The sequence below is a fragment of the Cololabis saira genome, chromosome 11, assembly GCF_033807715.1.
Source record: "Cololabis saira isolate AMF1-May2022 chromosome 11, fColSai1.1, whole genome shotgun sequence".
Classification (NCBI taxonomy): domain Eukaryota; kingdom Metazoa; phylum Chordata; class Actinopteri; order Beloniformes; family Belonidae; genus Cololabis; species Cololabis saira.
In genome coordinates this window covers 11,386,070-11,406,420 of record NC_084597.1, presented here as the reverse complement: position 1 = coordinate 11,406,420, position 20,351 = coordinate 11,386,070, and the positions used below count along the sequence as shown (strand labels likewise).

The 20,351-nt window shown below is 35.4% G+C and overlaps 1 protein-coding gene across 1 annotated transcript; it reads right to left on the bottom strand.

The window, feature by feature from the left end:
* On the bottom strand, positions 1-18,905 carry LOC133454956 (guanine nucleotide-binding protein subunit alpha-14-like). The gene is made up of 7 exons (XM_061733712.1): positions 18,624-18,905; positions 12,667-12,851; positions 8,504-8,658; positions 8,205-8,333; positions 7,239-7,368; positions 6,206-6,359; positions 1-1,021 (listed from the first exon to the last, which is right to left on the bottom strand). The coding sequence occupies exons 1-7, from the start codon at positions 18,742-18,744 to the stop codon at positions 831-833; spliced, it is 1,065 nt and encodes a 354-aa protein (XP_061589696.1). The 5' UTR covers positions 18,745-18,905; the 3' UTR covers positions 1-830.
* Between the last annotated feature and the right edge of the window lie 1,446 nt (positions 18,906-20,351).

Genomic DNA, 20,351 nt, shown 5'->3' with positions numbered 1-20,351 from the left:
ATGCCCTCAATAAAGACATCTATACAAAAAAAAAATATTACCCGAAGACTCTCCCTTTCCATGTGTCCACAGATCTAACTTCATGGAAACGCCTTTTTGTTCAATCAAACAGGAAGACGGAGTCCAGCGTATCAGTGCTCGCTGTTTAGTACAAAGGTCACTGGCACTGCACGGCAATCGCTTCTGTTAATCAGTACCATGTAGCCGCTGTTCCGATCAGGATGTGCTGCAGAGACGTTGTTCTAATACACACACACATAGTTTAATGTTAAAATAAAGTTACGTGACAAGACAGACAAAAGATACAATCGATTTTGATTTAAAAATACACGTTACATGTGGTGTCGACATATGGGGTTCTGTTTAAACCATTGGAGAAAAGAAAATCATTACATAAACTGGTTGTTGCTTGAGATTTAAAAAAACTACAAAAAGGTACAACAGTTGTGTTCTATCCTTTTACTTCCTCCTCTCCGAGCTGCAAGGCGAGGTGAGCTGCATTTTTCCTTGACAGCACTTTTGTTAAACCGGTTTGGTACCATCTAATGATTTAAACATTTATATAACAGTTGTGATTTGTCCACATTTCTCCTGTTGCAGTAGAAAATGTGTTTATATTAGCATTTGTAGGAAAAACTGCTGGAATAAAAATCCGGTTTTTCTGTGTAGGAAAGTGGAAATCTGTGCAACGCAGTTGAATCTACTGTCTGTTTGTCCCCGTTTGATGTTGTACTGGCAGGACTGGCAGAAAAGGTGTTACAACAGGTGATTCTGACTGGGTTTGTGTTATTAACGCTCCTGAAGTGGAGAGCATCCTTTTTGGTCACCCCTCACTCCAGGTTGAACCTCTCAAGGTTGTCTCGGAGGAGCGTGTCCTTGACCGCTTTGAAGACGACGCGGATATTCTCTGTGTCCGTGGCGCAGGTGAAGTGGTTGTAGAGCGGTTTATGGCGCCCGCTGTGCCGCTCCACGTACATCTTCAGGATGAACTTTTTGGCTGACTCAGCATCACCTCGAGGCCCTGTGTGAGAGAGAGGCGGGGGGGGAATCCCATGCGGAAGTCATCAAACACCACAACCCTTCATTTCCTGTCTGGCACACAGTTAGTTAAATTATTCATCGCTTGGCAATGTTAGTTAGTTCGCTCCAGCACGTCTTTGTCACGACTCTCCCACAAGGAAGCAACACGAGTGAAAGAAAGTCTGTGGCAGAAAAAAAAAAGAGTCACATTACTATGGAGTAAGATAACTTCCAAAAAGATGTGTCCATGTTATAACGATTCGTATTCGTAATGATAAACATTTGTATGTAAATAAAAAAGTTGTACCCATAATTCTGCTGTCACACACATGAGTGATAAATTATTAGGGTTAGGATTGTTTTTATGTGAGTATGAATCTAAAAGCTGTGTGTGCAAAACCTTGTGAATACAACTCTAATTTCTACGACTACGAGTCTTCACTGTGAACACGAATTCAAGTTTATGTACGAGTCGAAAAACTGTTGAAGTGACGTCACAGGCAGGTCACAGCATAGACATAAGAGAAATAGAGAAACATATTTTCTCATCAACAAAACATGTTATTTAATTGTCTGAAAATTTGTAAAAATAAGAACTTTATTGATCCTACTTAGGAGTAATTCATGTTATATCAGCTATAGAGAACAAGGTAGTGCCGAAAAACAATATATATCCCCCCTCAAAAAAATAAGAAAAATAGATCAACAAAACAAATTTAAAATTTTTCAAATGACAAAATAACATTTTTGAACCATTTTTCAGACAATAAAAAATTTAAAAAATCTGAAAAATAGTTAAAATATGTTATTTTGTTACTTGAAAATTTAAAAATATGTTTTGTTGATGAGAAAATATGTTTCTTTATTTTTCTTATTTTTGTGAGGGGGGATATATATTGTTTTTCGGCACTACCTTGTTCTCTATAGCTGATATAACATGAATTACTCCTATGTGGGATCAATAAAGTTCTTATTTTTGCCATCTGAGAAAATGTTATATATTATATTTGGTGCCTAACTGTTTCCCAAGTATATTAGTGCGTGTGTGAATGAATAAATTAGACGTTTTAGATTCATACTCACATAAAAACAATCCTAACCCTAATAATTTATCAGACTCATGTGTGTGACAGCAGAATTTTGGGTACAACTTTTTTATTTACATACAAATGTTTATCATTACGAATACGAATAGTTATAACATGGACACATCTTTTTGGAAGTGATCTTACTCCATACATTACGGCCTTCTCTATCAACTCACTGCAGTTTCCAGAGGTCTTACTGAAATGTCTGTGATGTGCTTTGGTCAAAATACATCAGAGATGCAGCATGACATCTGCATTTTTCGTCACATCTTTACAGCCATGTTCACAGCAGGCAGCTTCCAAGGCCTCTGCCTCTGTCTTCCACAACGCAAGTCTTTTTTAAGTGAATGTCACAGCTTTGACTTAAGCATAACGTCAAGTCTGGTGGAGAGAAAGATCTGGGTCTGCGATGTCTGTACCGTTCACTTTGTAGAACTATGCGGCCCGAGGAAAGTTTTTAAGTTAGGAGCAACTTCAGACACCCACATTTATGCTTTCATAGACAGAAAAATTACTTTGTTAACCATATGTGCCTTTGAAAATTAATAATTTGTTATACATCATAATTTAAAAGTGTATACACAACTCTCTCAAATCTTAAAGGAAGAAATTCTGCAGGGAAATAAGTCTTCATGACCTATTTCATCACTTGAGGGCTAAGATGGAGTTGGTTTTGCTTAATTGCATATATATATGTATATATATATATAATTATATATTAATTATTATCAATATAATAATATTAATATATATATATGATATATATTAATTATTATTAATATAATTATATATATATATATATATATATATATATATATATATATATATATATATATATATATATATATATATATATATATATATATATGTATATATTAAATTAATAAAAATTAATGTGTTTGTGTTGGATGGGCAAGCTCCAGAAATCCTTGACATTGAGTCAAATCCCATATTTCTAATCCCAGTTTATCCCAGTTTGTTCTATTGATGTCAACAATGCATCTATCAATCTATGGAGCCAAATCAAGGCCAAAAGTTTTGCTAATTTGAAAAAAAAATTTGTACCTGAAAATATTTTTTTACAGTTTCAATTTTATTTTTTTCAGTATCAGATCTTTTTTTCAGTTTCAAATCTTTTTTTCAGTTTCAAATCTTTTTTTTTCAGTTTCACATCTTTTTTTTCAGTTTCACTTCTTTTTTTTTCAGTTTCAAATTTTTTTTTCAGGTTCAGACTTTTGGCCCCGATCTGGCGTGGGGGGCGTGGCATCAACTGAGAGGGGCGTGGCATCATGAGTGACAGCATTAGAGAGAAGGCGGGGGACGTTCCTCAGTCCTGTTGCCTTCAGGAAACGTAGGTTGCAGAAGTTATCAGTAGAAGTATGATACAACACTGTATATACACTATATTCACGTGATTGGCAGTGGAAAAAACTGATATTAGTGACACATTTCTGTTTAAAAAGCTGTTTTAGACCGTATTTGGCACCAATCGCAGTATAAAAGCAATAAACTATGCCAGACTGTTCAGTTCAACAGCCACACTTTAAAGTTTGACATTTCCCACTTCCACATACTACCAAGTACGGTTTAAAACAGCTTTTTAAACAGAAATGTGTCACTAGTATCAGTTTTTTCCACTGCCAATCACGTGAATATGGTGTATATACAGTGTTGAATCATACTTCTACTGATAACTTCTGCAACCTACGTTTCCTGAAGGCAACATGACTGAGGAACGTCCCCCGCCTTCTCTGTTCTGCTGTCACTCATGATGCCACGCCCCTCTCAGTTGATGCCACGCCCCTCTCAGTTGATGCCACGCCCCCCACGCCAGATCCGGGCCAAAAGTCTGAACCTGAAAAAAAAATTTGAAACTGAAAAAAAAAAAGAAGTGAAACTGAAAAAAAAAACACGTGAAACTAAAAAAAAAAGATTTGAAACTGAAAAAAAGATTTGAAACTGAAATAAAAAGATTTGAAACTGAAAAAAAGATCTGATACTGAAAAAAATAAAATTGAAACTGTAGAAAAAAAATTTCAGGTTCAAATTTTATTTTCAAATTAGCAAAACTTTTGGCCCTGATTTGGCTCCATATCAATCCACCAGTTAACATGATTCAAAGCAGAAAGAAACAAATAATTATAAAAAACACTTGTTCACACTGCAAGCCTTAATGCTCAATTCAGATATTTTCCTCAGATCCGATTTGTTTGTTTGGCTGTTCACGTCACCTTTTAAAATGTGGCCTACATTGGATTCCAGTGTGAACTGTTTGTGGTTTCGAAACCCACCCGCATGCGCAAAAGAACAATTACAAACGCAGCACGCCGTTGCACTAAAGTTGTGGATGTTCGCTTGTATTTCAAAATGTTTACGTAATGGCAGCCGTAACATTAATTTGCTCTTTAAATTTAGCTTAAAAGCTCCTCACCTTCGTTTGGTGCTGCAGCCACGTTGTCCTGTGTCCTCGTTCTCCCATTTCCTTTATTTATTTTTTTTTCAAAACGGAGCGGTTACGGTACGATCCTTCTAGTTTTACCTGAATCTAAGTATCTCCCCATATACAGGACTGTCTCAGAAAATTAGAATATTGTGATAAAGTTCTTTATTTTCTGTAATGCAATTAAAAAAACAAAAATGTCATACATTCTGGATTCATTACAAATCAACTGAAATATTGCAAGCCTTTTATTATTTTAATATGGCTGATTATGGTTTACAGTTTAAGATTAAGATTCCCAGAATATTCTAATTTTTTGAGATAGGATATTTGAGCTTTCTTAAGTTGTAAGCCATGATCAGCAATATTAAATAATAAAAGGCTTGCAATATATCAGTTGATTTGTAATGAATCCAGAATGTATGACATTTTTGTTTTTGTAATTGCATTACAGAAAATCACAATATTCAAATTTTCTGAGACAGTCCTGTACTAATGAGATCTAACACCTCACTCTCCCTCCTTCGACTTGCTCCATCACTGTTCTCCATTTTGTAGACCTAGTCAAGTTTTTAATTGTCTTGTCTCTGCCTACTCGCCGGTGCATAATTGTGACAAATGTCGATATACATTGACGTAAAAGTCGCATCAAATCTGCCTCAGTCTTTAACACTGTGGCCAGTTTGAAGAAAATCTGACCTGGGTCTGATTCAGGACCACATACATAAGTGATCTAAATCTGATTCATAAGAATCAGGGGCCAGATTCACCAATATGTTCTTAAGAACGATCTTAAGAAATGTCTTAAGATCTAAAATTAAGAAGTTCATAAGAAAGTTCTTAAGTGAAATTCCTCAATATTTTCTTAAGAACTGTCTTAAGAACTGTCATTTCTTACGAATTTCTTATTTTTCGTACCTAAGAACTTCTTAAAATATGTAATTGCATTGCACGCGCCAACAAACAACATTTATACAGGTGGTTTGGGTCTTAACCGTCAGTCACTCACTAAACATGGAGAAGGAGAAAAAGAGATGCAGGAACTTTTCAAGGTTATGGTGGATGAGATTAATATGCGAAAAAAAATACTATTGGGGAAAATTAGTAATAATTAACTACCACGCTAACTAACATGCTAACAAACAGTTAACAGGCTCTTTGTCTCAAACTATGACCTACTAGTCTAAACTTGTCTAAAATGTGTTGAAAAAGGTGGTATTAGAGGCTTATTATTATTATTATTATTATTATTATTACCTTTTCACAGAAGAAATTTTAAGACAGGCAAAGGTTGTCTTAAATTTAAGAAAAAAGTCAAGACCAAATTTGAGAACTTTTGTTTCAAGAATACCATTTTTTCTTAAGTTTTTTCTTAAGAAGAAACTTAAGAAGAAAATTGAGAAAATACTTAGAACTTTTTTGGAGAATATGACTTCTTCTCTTTTTTCTTCTTAAGACTGAACTTAAGAAAAAAATTACACTTAAGAAGATTTTTTTTCTTAAGAATGTTTTGTGAATCCGGCCCCAGATCTGGGCCAGATTTGAGTGTTCACACTCCTGAAGAAGTCTGACCCGGTCACTTGACCCCCCAAAAAAAATTTGGGCCACTTTTGTCTGCAGTGTGAACAGGGCCTTGGAGCATCCAGAGCTGACTCACCGGTGTATTCTGGGAAGTAGGTTGCCAAATGCGACTGGGCTATTTTCTCCACCAGCAGATCCGTCTTGTTCAGAAAGAGGATGGTGGAGGACTCTTCAAACCAGCGGTACGAGAGGATCGTCTTGAACAGCGCCAGGCTCTCGTTTAGTCGGTTCTGAGAGGAGAGATGGGAAAAGTCTCAGAGACTAAATAGTAGGCCTGTGTTGAAAAAATCGATTTCCCAATTCTAAATCGATTCTCATATTAATTCCTAAAAATCGATTCATATGTCTAAAGATCGATTTTTTTTGGTATTTTTTTTCTATTTTTTTTATTTATTTATTTATGTTTTTTTTTTTTTCATCATTACATTACAACTTTTGGTTATTTTTTTTGTTTATCCCCAAAAAAGGAATGTTTTGTTGGACACGAGAATAACTGGTGCCATGTTTTTGCCTTTAAATATGTTTAAAGGTATGAAAACATTAAAGTGTTAGGTTATAATTGCATAAATTGTCTATATTTCATTACTTTATATACTGTCTTGGGGTTACATTTGCAAAAAATGATAAAAACCAAATGCTCAAAAATTAAAAACCAAAATAGACCAAAAATGGAACAAATAAAAACGGAATGTGAGAAAAAATAAAACCGATTTCATCCGTCTCTGTTTCCTCCCTGGATCTGTTTGGTAATTCTGACCCACATGATGTTTCTGAAAGCAGTTCTATCAGCATTCTGGGAGCTGATTGGTCCTTACAGCATCATTAGCTGCCAATACTTGCTGTTTAATCTCAATATAATACTAGTAGTAATATTTTGCATAACTACAGTCATATAATTCATGCAACAGCTCAAAAAACTGTTTTAATAACACTAACCCAAATCAATATCGGAATCGAATCGGATCGAATCAAATCTTGATAATCGATTCTGAATCTTAAGAATCGGAATCGAATCAATTCTTGACATTTGAATCGATCCCCAGCCCTACTAAATATTAACCAACTCTCAAGTGAATTCATCTCAGTGACTATGCCGCACTGGGACTTACATCAGTTTTGCTTTCGTAGAGGCTCTGATCGTACTCGCTGAGGGCCGCCAGGAATATGATAGAGGTGACATTCTCGAAACAGTGGATCCATTTCTTCCTCTCTGAACGCTGCCCCCCCACATCCACCATCCTGCACACACAAGACGAGGAAAGTTGGACAAGGGAACGAGTCAAGTCAAGGCAAGTTTATTTGTATAGCACAGGGGTCGGCAACCCGCGGCTCTAGAGCCACATGCGGCTCTCTAGCGCCGCATGTGGCTCCTGGAGCTTTTTCAAAAATGTTTGACCTTTTTTTTTCCTTTTTTTTCTTCTTTTTTTCTCCTTTTTTTCCTTTTTTTCTTCTTTTTCTCTTTTTTTCCTTTCCTTTTTAATCTCGATATTTCGACTTTTTCTCGAAATTTTGACTTTTTTCTCAACATTTTGACTTTTTTCTCGAGATTGTACTTCAACATTAATCTTGACATTTTGACTTTTTTCTCGAAATTTTGACTTTTTTCTCGACATTTCAACATTTTTCTCGACATTTCGACTTTTTTCTCGACATTTCGACTTTTTTCTCAAAGTGCATAATGAAAAAAAAATCTTCCCCCAGTTATAACTAATATAGAAACATGCAGCATGTGTTGCCTTCATTCTAAGGTTTATACAAAACTTTTCATTTTGTGCGGCTCCAGACATATTTTATTTTTGTGTTTTTGATCCAATATGGCTCTTTAAACATTTTGGGTTGCCGACCCCTGGTATAGCACAATTCAACACAAGGTAATTCAATGTGCTTTATATCAACACCTCGTCTTTACAGAGAAAACTCAACCTTATCATGAATGTTCATTAATTAACTCATCACATCTAACCTTTTTAAACACAGACACAATAGGACTTTTTTTTTTAAACTTATATTTGTATTTCTTTTAAAACCATTTATGTTTTATGTAAATGATGACATAAAAAAGGCAGACGTGGCACCTGAAGATGACCTTTGACAGGTCGAAGGGGTACTCGATGATGCCTGTGGTGGGGACCCTGACCCTCAAGATGTCCTGCAGGGTGGGGATGTAAACCGACGCAGAGATTCTGTCCATGTCACTCAGGTAGCTGAAGGGTTAATAACAGTCCATCCAGTTTAACATCCTGACTCAAATCCACACAAGTTCAAATGAGTATTGGACAGAATTTGGCTCTTAAAACACTCTTCAACTGAGTTTGTGAATTCAAGGCTAAAGCTCTGACCAAAAATCTGACAAGAAATAAATAGAAAGGCTCACTATTTGGCAGAGTCTGACAGCTGGAACTCCCTCCTGCGGTCGTAGACCGTTTGGATGCCGTGGTCACTCCAAACTCTTTTAATGGCGTCCACCTGCCAGGGCTCCAGGACCGAGAGGTGGGTTTCCTCCGTTTGGCTCAACTTCTGTGCAAGGTTCTGATGCAAAATAAAACACACCAAAAGAAAAAATTATTTCATGGAGACGGAGTTTTCCAGCGTTAAACTTGGTCTATTATTATGTTAATAATATATATTATTATAATATTATTATGGTTAAGAGGTGTCATTTGAGCCAAAATGACGTGACTAAAAGCAGTTTTGAGTGAGAATGGAGTATGTTTGCAGCAAAATGACAAATTATGTTCACACAGAGGAAGTAAACGAAAATCCCTATTTCAAACCTCCGACAAGACCTGAAAATATTATTCCACTTAAGTGGTACTCTGGATGGGGTCCCTATAGACCAGGGATCGGCAACCCGTGGCTCTAGAGCCGCACACGGCTCTTTAGCGCCGCCCTAGTGGCTCCTGGAGCTTTTTCAAAAATGTTTCACCTTTTTTTCCTTTTTTTCCCCTTTTTCTTCTTTTTTTTCTTCCTTTTTTTTCTCTTTCTTTCTCTTTCTTTTCTTGTTTTTTTCTCTTTTTTTCTTTCTTTTCTTGTTTTTTTTTGCTTTTTTCTTCTTTTTTTTTCCTTTTTTTTCCCTTTTTTCTTCTTTTTTTCTTCCTTTTTTTCTCTTTCTTTGTCTTTATTTTCTCTTTTTTCTCTTTTTTTCCTTTTTTCTTTCTTTTCTTGTTTTTTTCTTTTTTCTTCTTTCTTTCCTTTTTTTTCCTCTTTTTTTCTTCCTTTTTCCTTTCCTTTTTAATCTCGACATTTCGGCTTTTTTCTCGACTTTTTTCTCAACATTTCGACTTTTTTCTCAACATTTGAACTTTTTTCTCGAGATTGTACTTCAACATTAATCTCAACATTTTGACTTTTTTCTCTAAATTTTGACTTTTTTCTCCACATTTTGACTTTTTTTTCGACCTTTCTCATTTCACCATTTGTCTTCATTCTAAGGTTTATACAAGACCTTTCATTTTTTGCGACTCCAGACATATTCGTTTTTTGTGTTTTTGGTCCAATATGGCTCTTTCAACATTTTGGGTTGCCGACCCCTGCTATAGACAAACAGACTTTGTATGTGTACAAAAAAGTCGCCTTGTCATAAATTCATATAAGCTCACTATAGATGTGCCAGAGCTACCAGCATAAATTATATATAAAAAGGGTCTATAATCCACAACTGACTTCAAAAGAAACTAAAATAATAACACTGGATTGCACAGCAGCATGTGTTTTGCATTGGACCAAGAGGCGAGGTTTCACACACAAATAACATAACCTGATGGATAAGGGAAAGGGAGCAGTAAAAAGCATTTTAAAAAAATGCATTTTTCCTGCTGTCAGCATTTACACCTCAGCTAATACTTGCAAAGCTAAGTCCAAGATGGAGAGCTGTCAGCTGGAGCAGGAAGATGATGGCGGTACAGATGGACGGCATCTTCATTCAACGAGCTTAGTGATCAGCCAGTGAGCATCAAAGAGACCACCGGCAGCGCTGCTTTCTCTCAGTAACAGAAACGCACTTATTCCCCTGCATTCATTTATGTGCCTCTCTTGAAGAGCGTGCTTCACTTCATTTTTCTGTTTCCTTGTGTTTCCTGCAGCTAACTTTGGCTCTAGAGCACTGGTGCTCAGGCCTCACTGTCCTGGATGTTTTAAATGCCTTTAGATGCTCTAGAGCTGCAAGAGTATTTTTTTGATCTTATCATTTTCCTCTCGAGGCAGATAATCACTCACCTCATCTATTGTATTACATATCTTTATCCTATAGTACTATTACTACTGACACAAGAGCCTTAAGCGAACATCACTTATGTTACTGGTACAATATAAATAACTAACTAACTAACTAACTAATTATCAAACCAAAATGTGACACTAATTCCTTAAAAAAAAAAGTTGACCTGAGGATGCTTAGATAGTCAGTGTTGGGGTAGTTACTCAAAAAAGGTAATCCATTACATATTACTAGTTACTTTAAAAAAAGTAATCCCTTACACTACTTAGTTACTGGTTGCTGAAAGTAACTAGTTACATTACTAGTTACATTACTTTTGGATTACTCCGTAATATCACCTGAGCTGCACCATAACTCGATTGCCAATGAACAACATATACAGGACTGTCTCAGAAAATTAGAATATTGTGATTTTCTGTAATGCAATTACAGAAACAAAAATGTCATACATTCTGGATTCATTACAAATCAACTGAAATATTGCAAGCCTTTTATTATTTTAATATTCCTGATCATGGCTTACAGCTTAAAAAAACTCAAATATCCTATCTCAAAAAATTTGAATATTCTGGGAATCTTAATCTTAAAGGGATTGTGACATGAAAAACACATTTTTCTTGATTTTTTGTGTTTTGTTGGGTGTCTTGACATCAATTACACCCAAAAAACAACAAACTTTTAACATTCAGTGTATTGTGTGCTTTCTGGGATTTTCCGCATAACTGTGCAAAAACGGCTCATGTGGTTTGGTGGCGGATCGTTACGTAACGATCCGCTAAATCACCGCCCCCTCCACCCAGCTCCCTGCCTCCGCTCCTCTCCAGCGCACCATAATGGCTGATTTATGGTTCCGCGTTACACCGACGCAGAACCTACGGCGTAAGGTTACGCGGCGACGCGCACCATACGCTGAACCCTACGGCGTAGGCGTCGATTTAACGCGGAACCATAAATGAGGCTTAACAAGGAGCTGTTTAGAGCCTCTTTTGTTCTAATCACCGGAGGAAAACTGCTAAGAAGACCCGCGGCCACTGACTGGACTTAAGATAAGGGGACAGTGCTGCTTGCATGCCTTTATTTTTACGATTGTTTGCCGTCGTTCGCCCTCCTGCTTTTCCGTGCATGCTTCGCCTGTCGCTCTCGGCTTAATGCCGCGTTCCATTTACCTCGGAACTGGGAACTGGGAATAGCAGCCATCTTTGAATGGTAACTCGGGGGTGGTGAAGCTTCTCCCACTTTCCCAGTGGGAAATCCCACTTCGAGGGGCGTTTCAGTTGAAAATTCCGACTGGGAACTAGTAAATCCCCACTTCCGAGGACAAATGGAACGCGGCATAACTCTCCGACGCCGCTGTGAGCGTATGGCTGGAGGAGGAGGAGGTTTGGAGGAGGAGCGGAGCAATGATTGACAGGAGAGGGGGGAAAGGAAGCATTTTTCACGGGGCAAAAAAACACTGTAATAAAAAGCCAGGAAAAGAGTACTAGAGTGAAGTTTTTCTTGTTACACTCTTTTAGACACATTTGAGGGATGTTGGCCAAGACTTTTAATAGTGTTAAAAGCATGTTAAAAATGATGTCACAATACCTTTAAACTGTAAACCATAATCAGCAATATTAAAATAATAAAAGGCTTGCAATATTTCAGTTGATTTGTAATGAATCCAGAATGTATGACTTTTTTTTTTTAATTGCATAACAGAAAATAAAGAACTTTATCACAATATTCTAATTTTCTGAGACAGTCCTGTAGTTGGAAGATTATTACTGCAGTGCATCAGCACAAATGTGTATTTGTAAAGTCCCGTAAAATCCCGTAAAATCCCGTAAGATCACGTTAAAGGCTGATTTATGGTCCTACGTTACACCAACGCAGAACATACGGCGTAGGGTATGCGGCGACGCGCACCGTACGATGTGCGTCGCCGCGTACCCTACGCCGTAGGCACTGCGTTGATTTAACGCGGAACCATAAATCAGCCTTAAGTCAGACAAGTGTTGCGCAACGCGTGAAGACGCATGAAAGGCAAGTTTGATTTTTTCTTTTCTGTTCTCCCGTTCTACATGTAACTAAAGTAACGTATTTTTTTTGTCTTAGAGTAACTATAACAGGATTACCCAAATTACAACTGTAACGCGGTACATTACTGCGTTACTGGCGAATGTAATCTCGTTACAGTAAAACCCAACACTGTAGATAGTGATATTAACACTAGTTCCAATCTCATTCCTGCCACCTTGTATTCGTGCTGAACTTAATTAATCGAAGCAAAGGGCAATAAGAGATTAAAGAGGTATTTTAGAAAAGGGTGCACAGCTTCTTACGATGTTTTGGTCATCGACAAAGGGGATCTCGAGAGTCTTCATGGCCTCGATGAGCGCCTTGATGGCTGTGATGATGTTCTGAAACACCAGCCGGGTGAAACTTTTCTTGTCCGCGTCACTGTATCCCTTGCCGTGGATGATCCGCATCTGTTTGATGAAGGTGCTTTTCCCACTTTCACCAGCCCCTGTAAAAGGGAAAAAATAATATACATTTTTATAAAAATATGAAAAGTGGAATGAGATCAAAGCAAGAATAAGGTGTTTTAAAAAACACAACCTAACTGGATTTAGACCAGGGGTCGGCAACCCGCGGCTCCAGAGCCGCATGCGGCTCTTTAGCGCCATCCTAGTGGCTCCTGGAGCTTTTTCAAAAATGTTTGACCTTTTTTTTTTCCTTTCTTCTTTTTTCTCTTTTTTCCTTTTTTCTTCTTTTTCTTCTTTTTTTCCTTTTTTTCTTTTTTCCTCTTTTTCTTCCTTTTTCCTTTCCTTTTTAATCTTGACATTTCGACTTTTTTCTCAACATTTCGATGTTTTTTCAACATTTAGAATTTTTCATGAAATTTTGACTATTTCCTCGACATTTCGACTTTTTTTCTCAATATTTCGACTTTTTTCTCGATATTTTTGACTTTTTTCTCAACATTTCGACTTGTTTCTCAAGATTGTACTTCAACATTAATCTTGACATTTCTACTTTTTTCTCAACATTTCGATTTTTTTCTCAACATTTAGACTTTTTTCTCTAAATTTTGACTTTTTTCTCAACATTTGTACTTTTTTCTCGACATTTCGACTTTTTTCTCGAAGTGCATAATAAAAAAAAAAAATCTTCCCCCACTAATATAGAAACATGCAGCATGTGTCTTCATTCTAAGGCTTATACCAGACTTTTCATTTTTTGCGGCTCCAGACATATTTGTTTTTTGTGTTTTTGGTCCAATATGGCTCTTTCAACATTTTGGGTTGCCGACCGCTGATTTAGACTGTAAAAATATTTTTCAACTGGAGACGTGCAGGTAAAATAAGAGATGCTTGTGCGTGGGTGTTTATGAGGTTATTTCCTTTATATGCCAACCTTTCATTTGTGTCACCTCACAAGAAAGGACATTTTTTTCATCTCTATGCACTTCCCCTACAAAAAGTATCAAAACAGATGGAAAATAAGACAATCTAGCGATGAAAAAAAAGTACATAAATAATTAGATGTATTTATGGACACTAATTCTTCCCATAAAAGAAACAGTGAAAAATAAGTCTAAAAAAAAAGCGTGTCAACTAAGCACCTAAAACGCCTAAAAGTGTTAACCATTACTCCGACCTTTACAGAAGGATATTGTTGTCCAAACAGCTCAAGCTGAAGTTTAAAGTAGCGCTGACCTTTCAACAGAAACCTTCAACACAGGTGAAGTTTAAGAAGCGGGCTGTTTGGGAAGGTTCAGAAAACAAACACCTTATTTCTTGACGTCAGTCATTTATTAATCATCATTGATGCAAAAAGAAATGTCGGCCTGCAATATATGAGCCATTTATGAGACACCTTCCAGAAATCAGCTTTGCATAGAGATGTAAGATAAAACAAAAGTAACAAAAAAAAAGGTTGCTTCAAACTTAATTTTCCATGAAAGTATTCTGTCTGTTTTATACGAGTATTAGGGCCAAACTAAGACAAAAAAAATTGGAAATTACGAGAATAAAGTCATAATATAATGAGAATAAAGTCGTAAAATTACGAGAATAAAGTCGTAATGTTGCGAGAATAAAGTCGTAATAGAATAAAGTCGTAATATTATGAGAATAAAGTCGTAATATTACGAGAATAAAGTCGTAAAATTACGAGAATAAAGTCGTAATGTTGCGAGAATAAAGTCGTAATATTACGAGAATAAAGTCGTAACATTACGAGAATAAAGTCGTAATGTTGCGAGAATAAAGTCGTAACATTACATGAATAAAGTCGTAATGTTGCGAGAATAAAGTCGTAACATTACATGAATAAAGTCGTAATGTTGCGAGAATAAAGTCGTAATATTATGAGAATAAAGTCGTAATATTACGAGAATAAAGTCGTAAAATTATGAGAATATAATTTATGAGAACTCTAACAGGAAGAGCTTCTTCTCCCTGTGTTAAAATGAGGAATATTGAGCATCTTGTGAAGTTATATTTATATATTTATAATATATTACGACTTTATTCTCGTAATATTATGACTTTATTCTCGTAATTTTACGACTTTATTCTCGTAATATTATGACTTTATTCTCGTAATATTATGACTTTATTCTCGTAATTTTACGACTTTATTCTCATTACATTATGACTTTATTCTCGTAATTTCCTTTTTTTGTTTTTTTGTTTGGCCCTAATACTCCGTCGTAGTTTTACAGTTTCATTTCAACAAGGAAAAGATTATCACTTTGGCTCATCGAGGCTTCTGCTATGTGAAGAATGCAAAGGGAAAGTGCAGCCAAAAAACGAATACCAAAAGTTCAGTTTCTATCGATCCAGATCCTCCTTTTTTTTCCTCAGTGCACTCAGCACGGGCAAATTACAGAAGTGCCTTCTTTGCCCATGTCATACAAGCAGCCACGACTGTGTCCCGAAGCAAATCCACAGACATTTTAGTGTTTTTTTCTACCCAGTTATTGGGTCACCACTTTGGATCAGAGAGAAATTTTCTTTGGATGGATCAATCATCCCAGAAGGATAATGCTTTTGGTTATAAACTGCTTCAAATGCCTCAGCAGCTCCAAGGATCATCATAAATATTGGCACAAACATTCATGCTTGCCCAGATGAAGAACTTAATGACTTCGGCAAATTTCCGTCTGATGTTTTGACTGAAAAGTCTAAAAACTTGGATGGATTGCCACAATTTTTAAGAAAAAATAGACTCCCTTCAGAATTAAGTTTTCTGATTTTACTTTGCCCTTGCCCAGATAGCAAAGGATATGTGGCCAAAACTTTGGCCCAAATCAACCGTTTTCTTTGGCCTGCCTTTGACTACCTTTGATTCAAGGTGAATGTGGCTCCCTTTAGCCGCATATCCACACGACAATTCTTCCTTTTTAGTTTAGTTTAGTTTATTTTGTTTTGGTCGTTTACATTTTAAGATGTTTGCATATACACACTGTATATGTATACACACAGGTATAAATATATATATACAGGTAAAAGCCAGTAAATTAGAATATTTTGAAAAACTTGATTTATTTCAGTAATTGCAGTCAAAAGGTGTAACTTGTACATTAAATGTATTAATTGCACACAGACTGATGCATTCAAATGTTTATTTCATTTAATTGTGATGATTTGAAGTGCCAACAAATGAAAATCCAAAATTCCGTGTGTCACAAAATTAGAAAAAAGGGATTTTTAGAAATGTTGGACAACTGAAAAGTATGAAAATGAAAATATGAGCATGTACAATACTCAATACTTGGTTGGAGCTCCTTTTGACTGCAATTACTGAAATAAATCAAGTTTTTCCAAAATATTCTGATTTACTGGCTTTTACCTGTATATATTATATATATGTACACATTTCCTTTTTTTTTTTACCAAAAAGGTATAGGCTGAAGCCTCATGGCTTATTTTGCCTATCCTTTTCAACAAAAGGCAGACTACAGAAAAAAAAAAAAGATACTAATAAGAAGAAAACGAAACGAACGAACAAAACAAAGAAAATGAACAAAGAAGAGAAGAAAATAAATGTGGTCACTCAGGATTGAGGACAGCTGCAGGAGGAAAGTTGCATAATTTAGACAGTTTAATATGAAGATAATTTATATTAGTGTTCTATATTTATCTATTATTTTATATTTATAATTTTTTTTAAATTTGTAAATTGAGCTACTTTTTTTTAGTTCCTCATCCAGGCGGTTCCATAGTTTCACCCCTTGACATTTTTTTTGTTCTTGGCCTTGGTTTTGACCCTTTGGGTCACACTCGGCCCTCTCTGCACTTGCCATACGGCATGTCAAAACTGTCCCATGAAACTTGCACCACATCTGATTCATACAACACATGGCAAAAACCCGGATTTGTCCCAGTTAATGAACCTCGCAACACATCTGGCCCACATAGCGCTTGCCGTTGGCCTCGGTCTCTGGGAAGCGCCTAGAGACAACTTCTGTTGTAATACACGCTATATAAATAAAGTTGATTTGAATTGAAAGTTAAAAGCACTACAACTACAAGTTAACCAATGACTTTACTGCTCAATCAGATATTAAAAATAAAACAATCCAAGCATAAAAATGCCCCTCCAGAAATTGTATATTTCAAGAGAAATTGTCAAATTTTGAGGTTAGGATTTATAAGAAATGTCATCAAGAATTTGACGCAATCTGAATTAAACCCTTAAAAGACCTTTGATCTGTGAAATTTTTTTTGCAGATTTGATACAGTGAATTAATAGTATAATAGATCAGATCAGGTTGTATTAATACGTTTGTTTTGGGATGTTTTATGTATTCAACGCACAAAATATAAATTATTGACATGGCAACAGTGCTACTGTCGAACATTAGAATATTAGTGTAAAATGAGATTTATTTTTTGTAACCTTTTGAAATGAGGACATTTCATCCCAACAAAGGGAAGTATGTAGACTGAGATTTATTTTTGTGAAGTACGTTAAAGATAAAGCGTGATATGATTTAATTTACTGTCATCTCATTCATGTTTTGAATTATCAATCATTCATTTATAAAGGTGTTATTTGATAAGGTCCACTGTACCTTTAAGGTCAAGATTACAGGTTGGGCAGAGATGCAGAGGTGTCAAGTAACGAAGTACAAATACTTCGTTACCTTACTTAAGTAGAAATTTTGGTTATCTTTACTTCACTGGAGTAATTATTTATCAGACGACTTTTTACTTTTACTCCTTACATTTTCACACAATTATCTGTACTTTTTACTCCTTACATTTTAAAAACAGCCTTGTTACTCTAGTTCATTTTGGCCTTTAAAAAAAACCTATCCAGTTAAATTGCTCCATCCGGATAGAGTGAATTTGGTTGTGGTTGTTTCAGATGTTCTTGTCCAGTTTTGTTCTTACATCCGTTCCCTCAGATTCCTGCAACTAAACTTGGATGTACATTCCAATAAAGGTTAGGATAAATGATAACATGCCCCTGAAGTTTGACTTTTTGCACCATTACAATACTTATAGGAAACTAGTCATCATATCTCCTGCTCTCTGAAACACATGTTAATGCTCAATAGTACACATATATGGTTTTTTAATATATTTGCATTATACTAAGATACATTCATTTTCAATGGCTTTTGTCCTTAATGGCTTTTTCCCTCTTACATTACTTTTACTTTTATACTTTAAGTAGTTTTGAAACCAGTACTTTTATACTTTTACTTGAGTACAAAATACTTGAGTTGATACTTCAACTTCTACAGGAGTATTTTTAAACTCTAGTATCTATACTTCTACCTGAGTAATGAATGTGAATACTTTTGACACCTCTGGAGATATGCCTCTTAAAATCGGGGAGAGAAATAAATGTGGGGGGTGCTATGCCATACTATGAGTTGAACAATAAAGTCTTCTTGAGTTAGACGTAGGTGAATATAACAAGTAAGGCTGGTTTATCAATGAATCAAGAGAGCAACCTTACATAAGCATGCTACTATAATTGTATTCTAATGCGTCTGCAAGAATTGTCTCATCTAGGCAACCGTAGATTTAGTCAGCATTGAAAACATATGAATATATTAGTCAAAAAAGTAAATAAATTAATTAATAACATTTACTTATTTCACGTTAACGTTTATTTTACTTCAAAATACTTCATAAAATATATGAGAGTTTAATTTAAACTTATAACATTAAGATAAAAAAAAAATGTTAGTGTTTTTTTATGATTCCCCACAAAGTTATAGTGTCCAAAGGTTTTGTTAATTTCTTTAATATTTCCTGAAGGTGTGAGCTCTCACCTAAGAGGAGTAGTTTGAGTTCCCGGTGAAAGTCATTCTTATCCCGGCGGAGTTGTCTCTCTATCTCTCTGTGGATCCTCAGTCTGTCCTGCTCCTCAGCAGACTTGCAGCAATCCTCCATTCTTCATCCAAGTTACCAGCTGATCTTCGTTAAACTACCACACTCTGGCAGGGAATGTATACAAATCCAAAGAGGGTTAGTGATTCATGCGAGAGCTGGTGAAGAAAACTTGTGTCCCGGAACAGGTTAGTTGCCAGGTGGTTTTCTGCAGTCATTCTTCCTCATGCGGATCCAGTTCAGGTGCTTTTCACATTCCTGCAGAGCCGGAGGCGGGCCCTCGATGAAAGGCAATGCAATGTCTACCTGCTTTCAGGTGCATGTACTCTCATGGGCACATGAATTTGAAACTCTCCCACCACCTCCACCGCCACCACTGTGAGGGAAAACCTTACTGGGAGGCCAGCCAGGTGTATTGTAATATGCAGGAGCTGAGTTTTACCTGCAGCTGTGGCTGCAGAGCAGCACCTGAGGGGATTAAGAGAAAGACAAATACTAGTATTTCAAGTCAAATCCAATCCAAGACAACCCTGGTGATACCATCATTTCACACCTGCTTCCTCATAGAACCTGTCCTTTATCCAAACCATCAAGCTTTCAGACTAATCTGACTTGGAGGTAGGGTTGCCACCCGTCCCGTAAAATACGGAATTGTCCTTTATTTGAGAAAAAAATGTTGTGTCCCGTATTGAACTAATACAGGACACGATTTGTACCGTATTTTTATTAACTTTTACACCATATTCTAGTTGAATTATTGAAATAAATTAACCTTTACACCATATTCTAGTTGAATTATTGAAATAAGTTAACTTTTACACCATATTCTAGTTGAATTATTGAAATAAGTTAACTTTTACACCATATTCTAGTTGAATTATTGAAATAAGTTAACTTTTACACCATATTCTGGTTGAATTATTGAAATAAGTTAACTTTTACACCATATTCTAGTTGAATTATTGAAATAAGTTAACTTTTACACCATATTCTAGTTGAATTATTGAAATAAATTAACTTTTACACCATATTCTAGTTGAATTATTGAAATAAGTTAACTTTTACACCATATTCTAGTTGAATTATTGAAATAAATTAACTTTTACACCATATTCTAGTTGAATTATTGAAATAAGTTAACTTTTACACCATATTCTAGTTGAATTATTGAAATAAATTAACTTTTACACCATATTCTAGTTGAATTATTGAAATAAATTAACTTTTACACCATATTCTAGTTGAATTATTGAAATAAGTTAACTTTTACACCATATTCTAGTTGAATTATTGAAATAAGTTAACTTTTACACCATATTCTAGTTGAATTATTGAAATAAATTAACTTTTACACCATATTCTAGTTACATTATTGAAATAAATTAACTTTTACACCATATTCTAGTTGAATTATTGAAATAAATTAACTTTTACACCATATTCTAGTTGAATTATTGAAATAAATTAACTTTTACACCATATTCTAGTTGAATTATTGAAATAAATTAACTTTTACACCATATTCTAGTTGAATTATTGAAATAAATTAACTTTTACACCATATTCTAGTTGAATTATTGAAATAAATTAACTTTTACACCATATTCTAGTTGAATTATTGAAATGAATTAACTTTTACACCATATTCTAGTTGAATTATTGAAATGAAT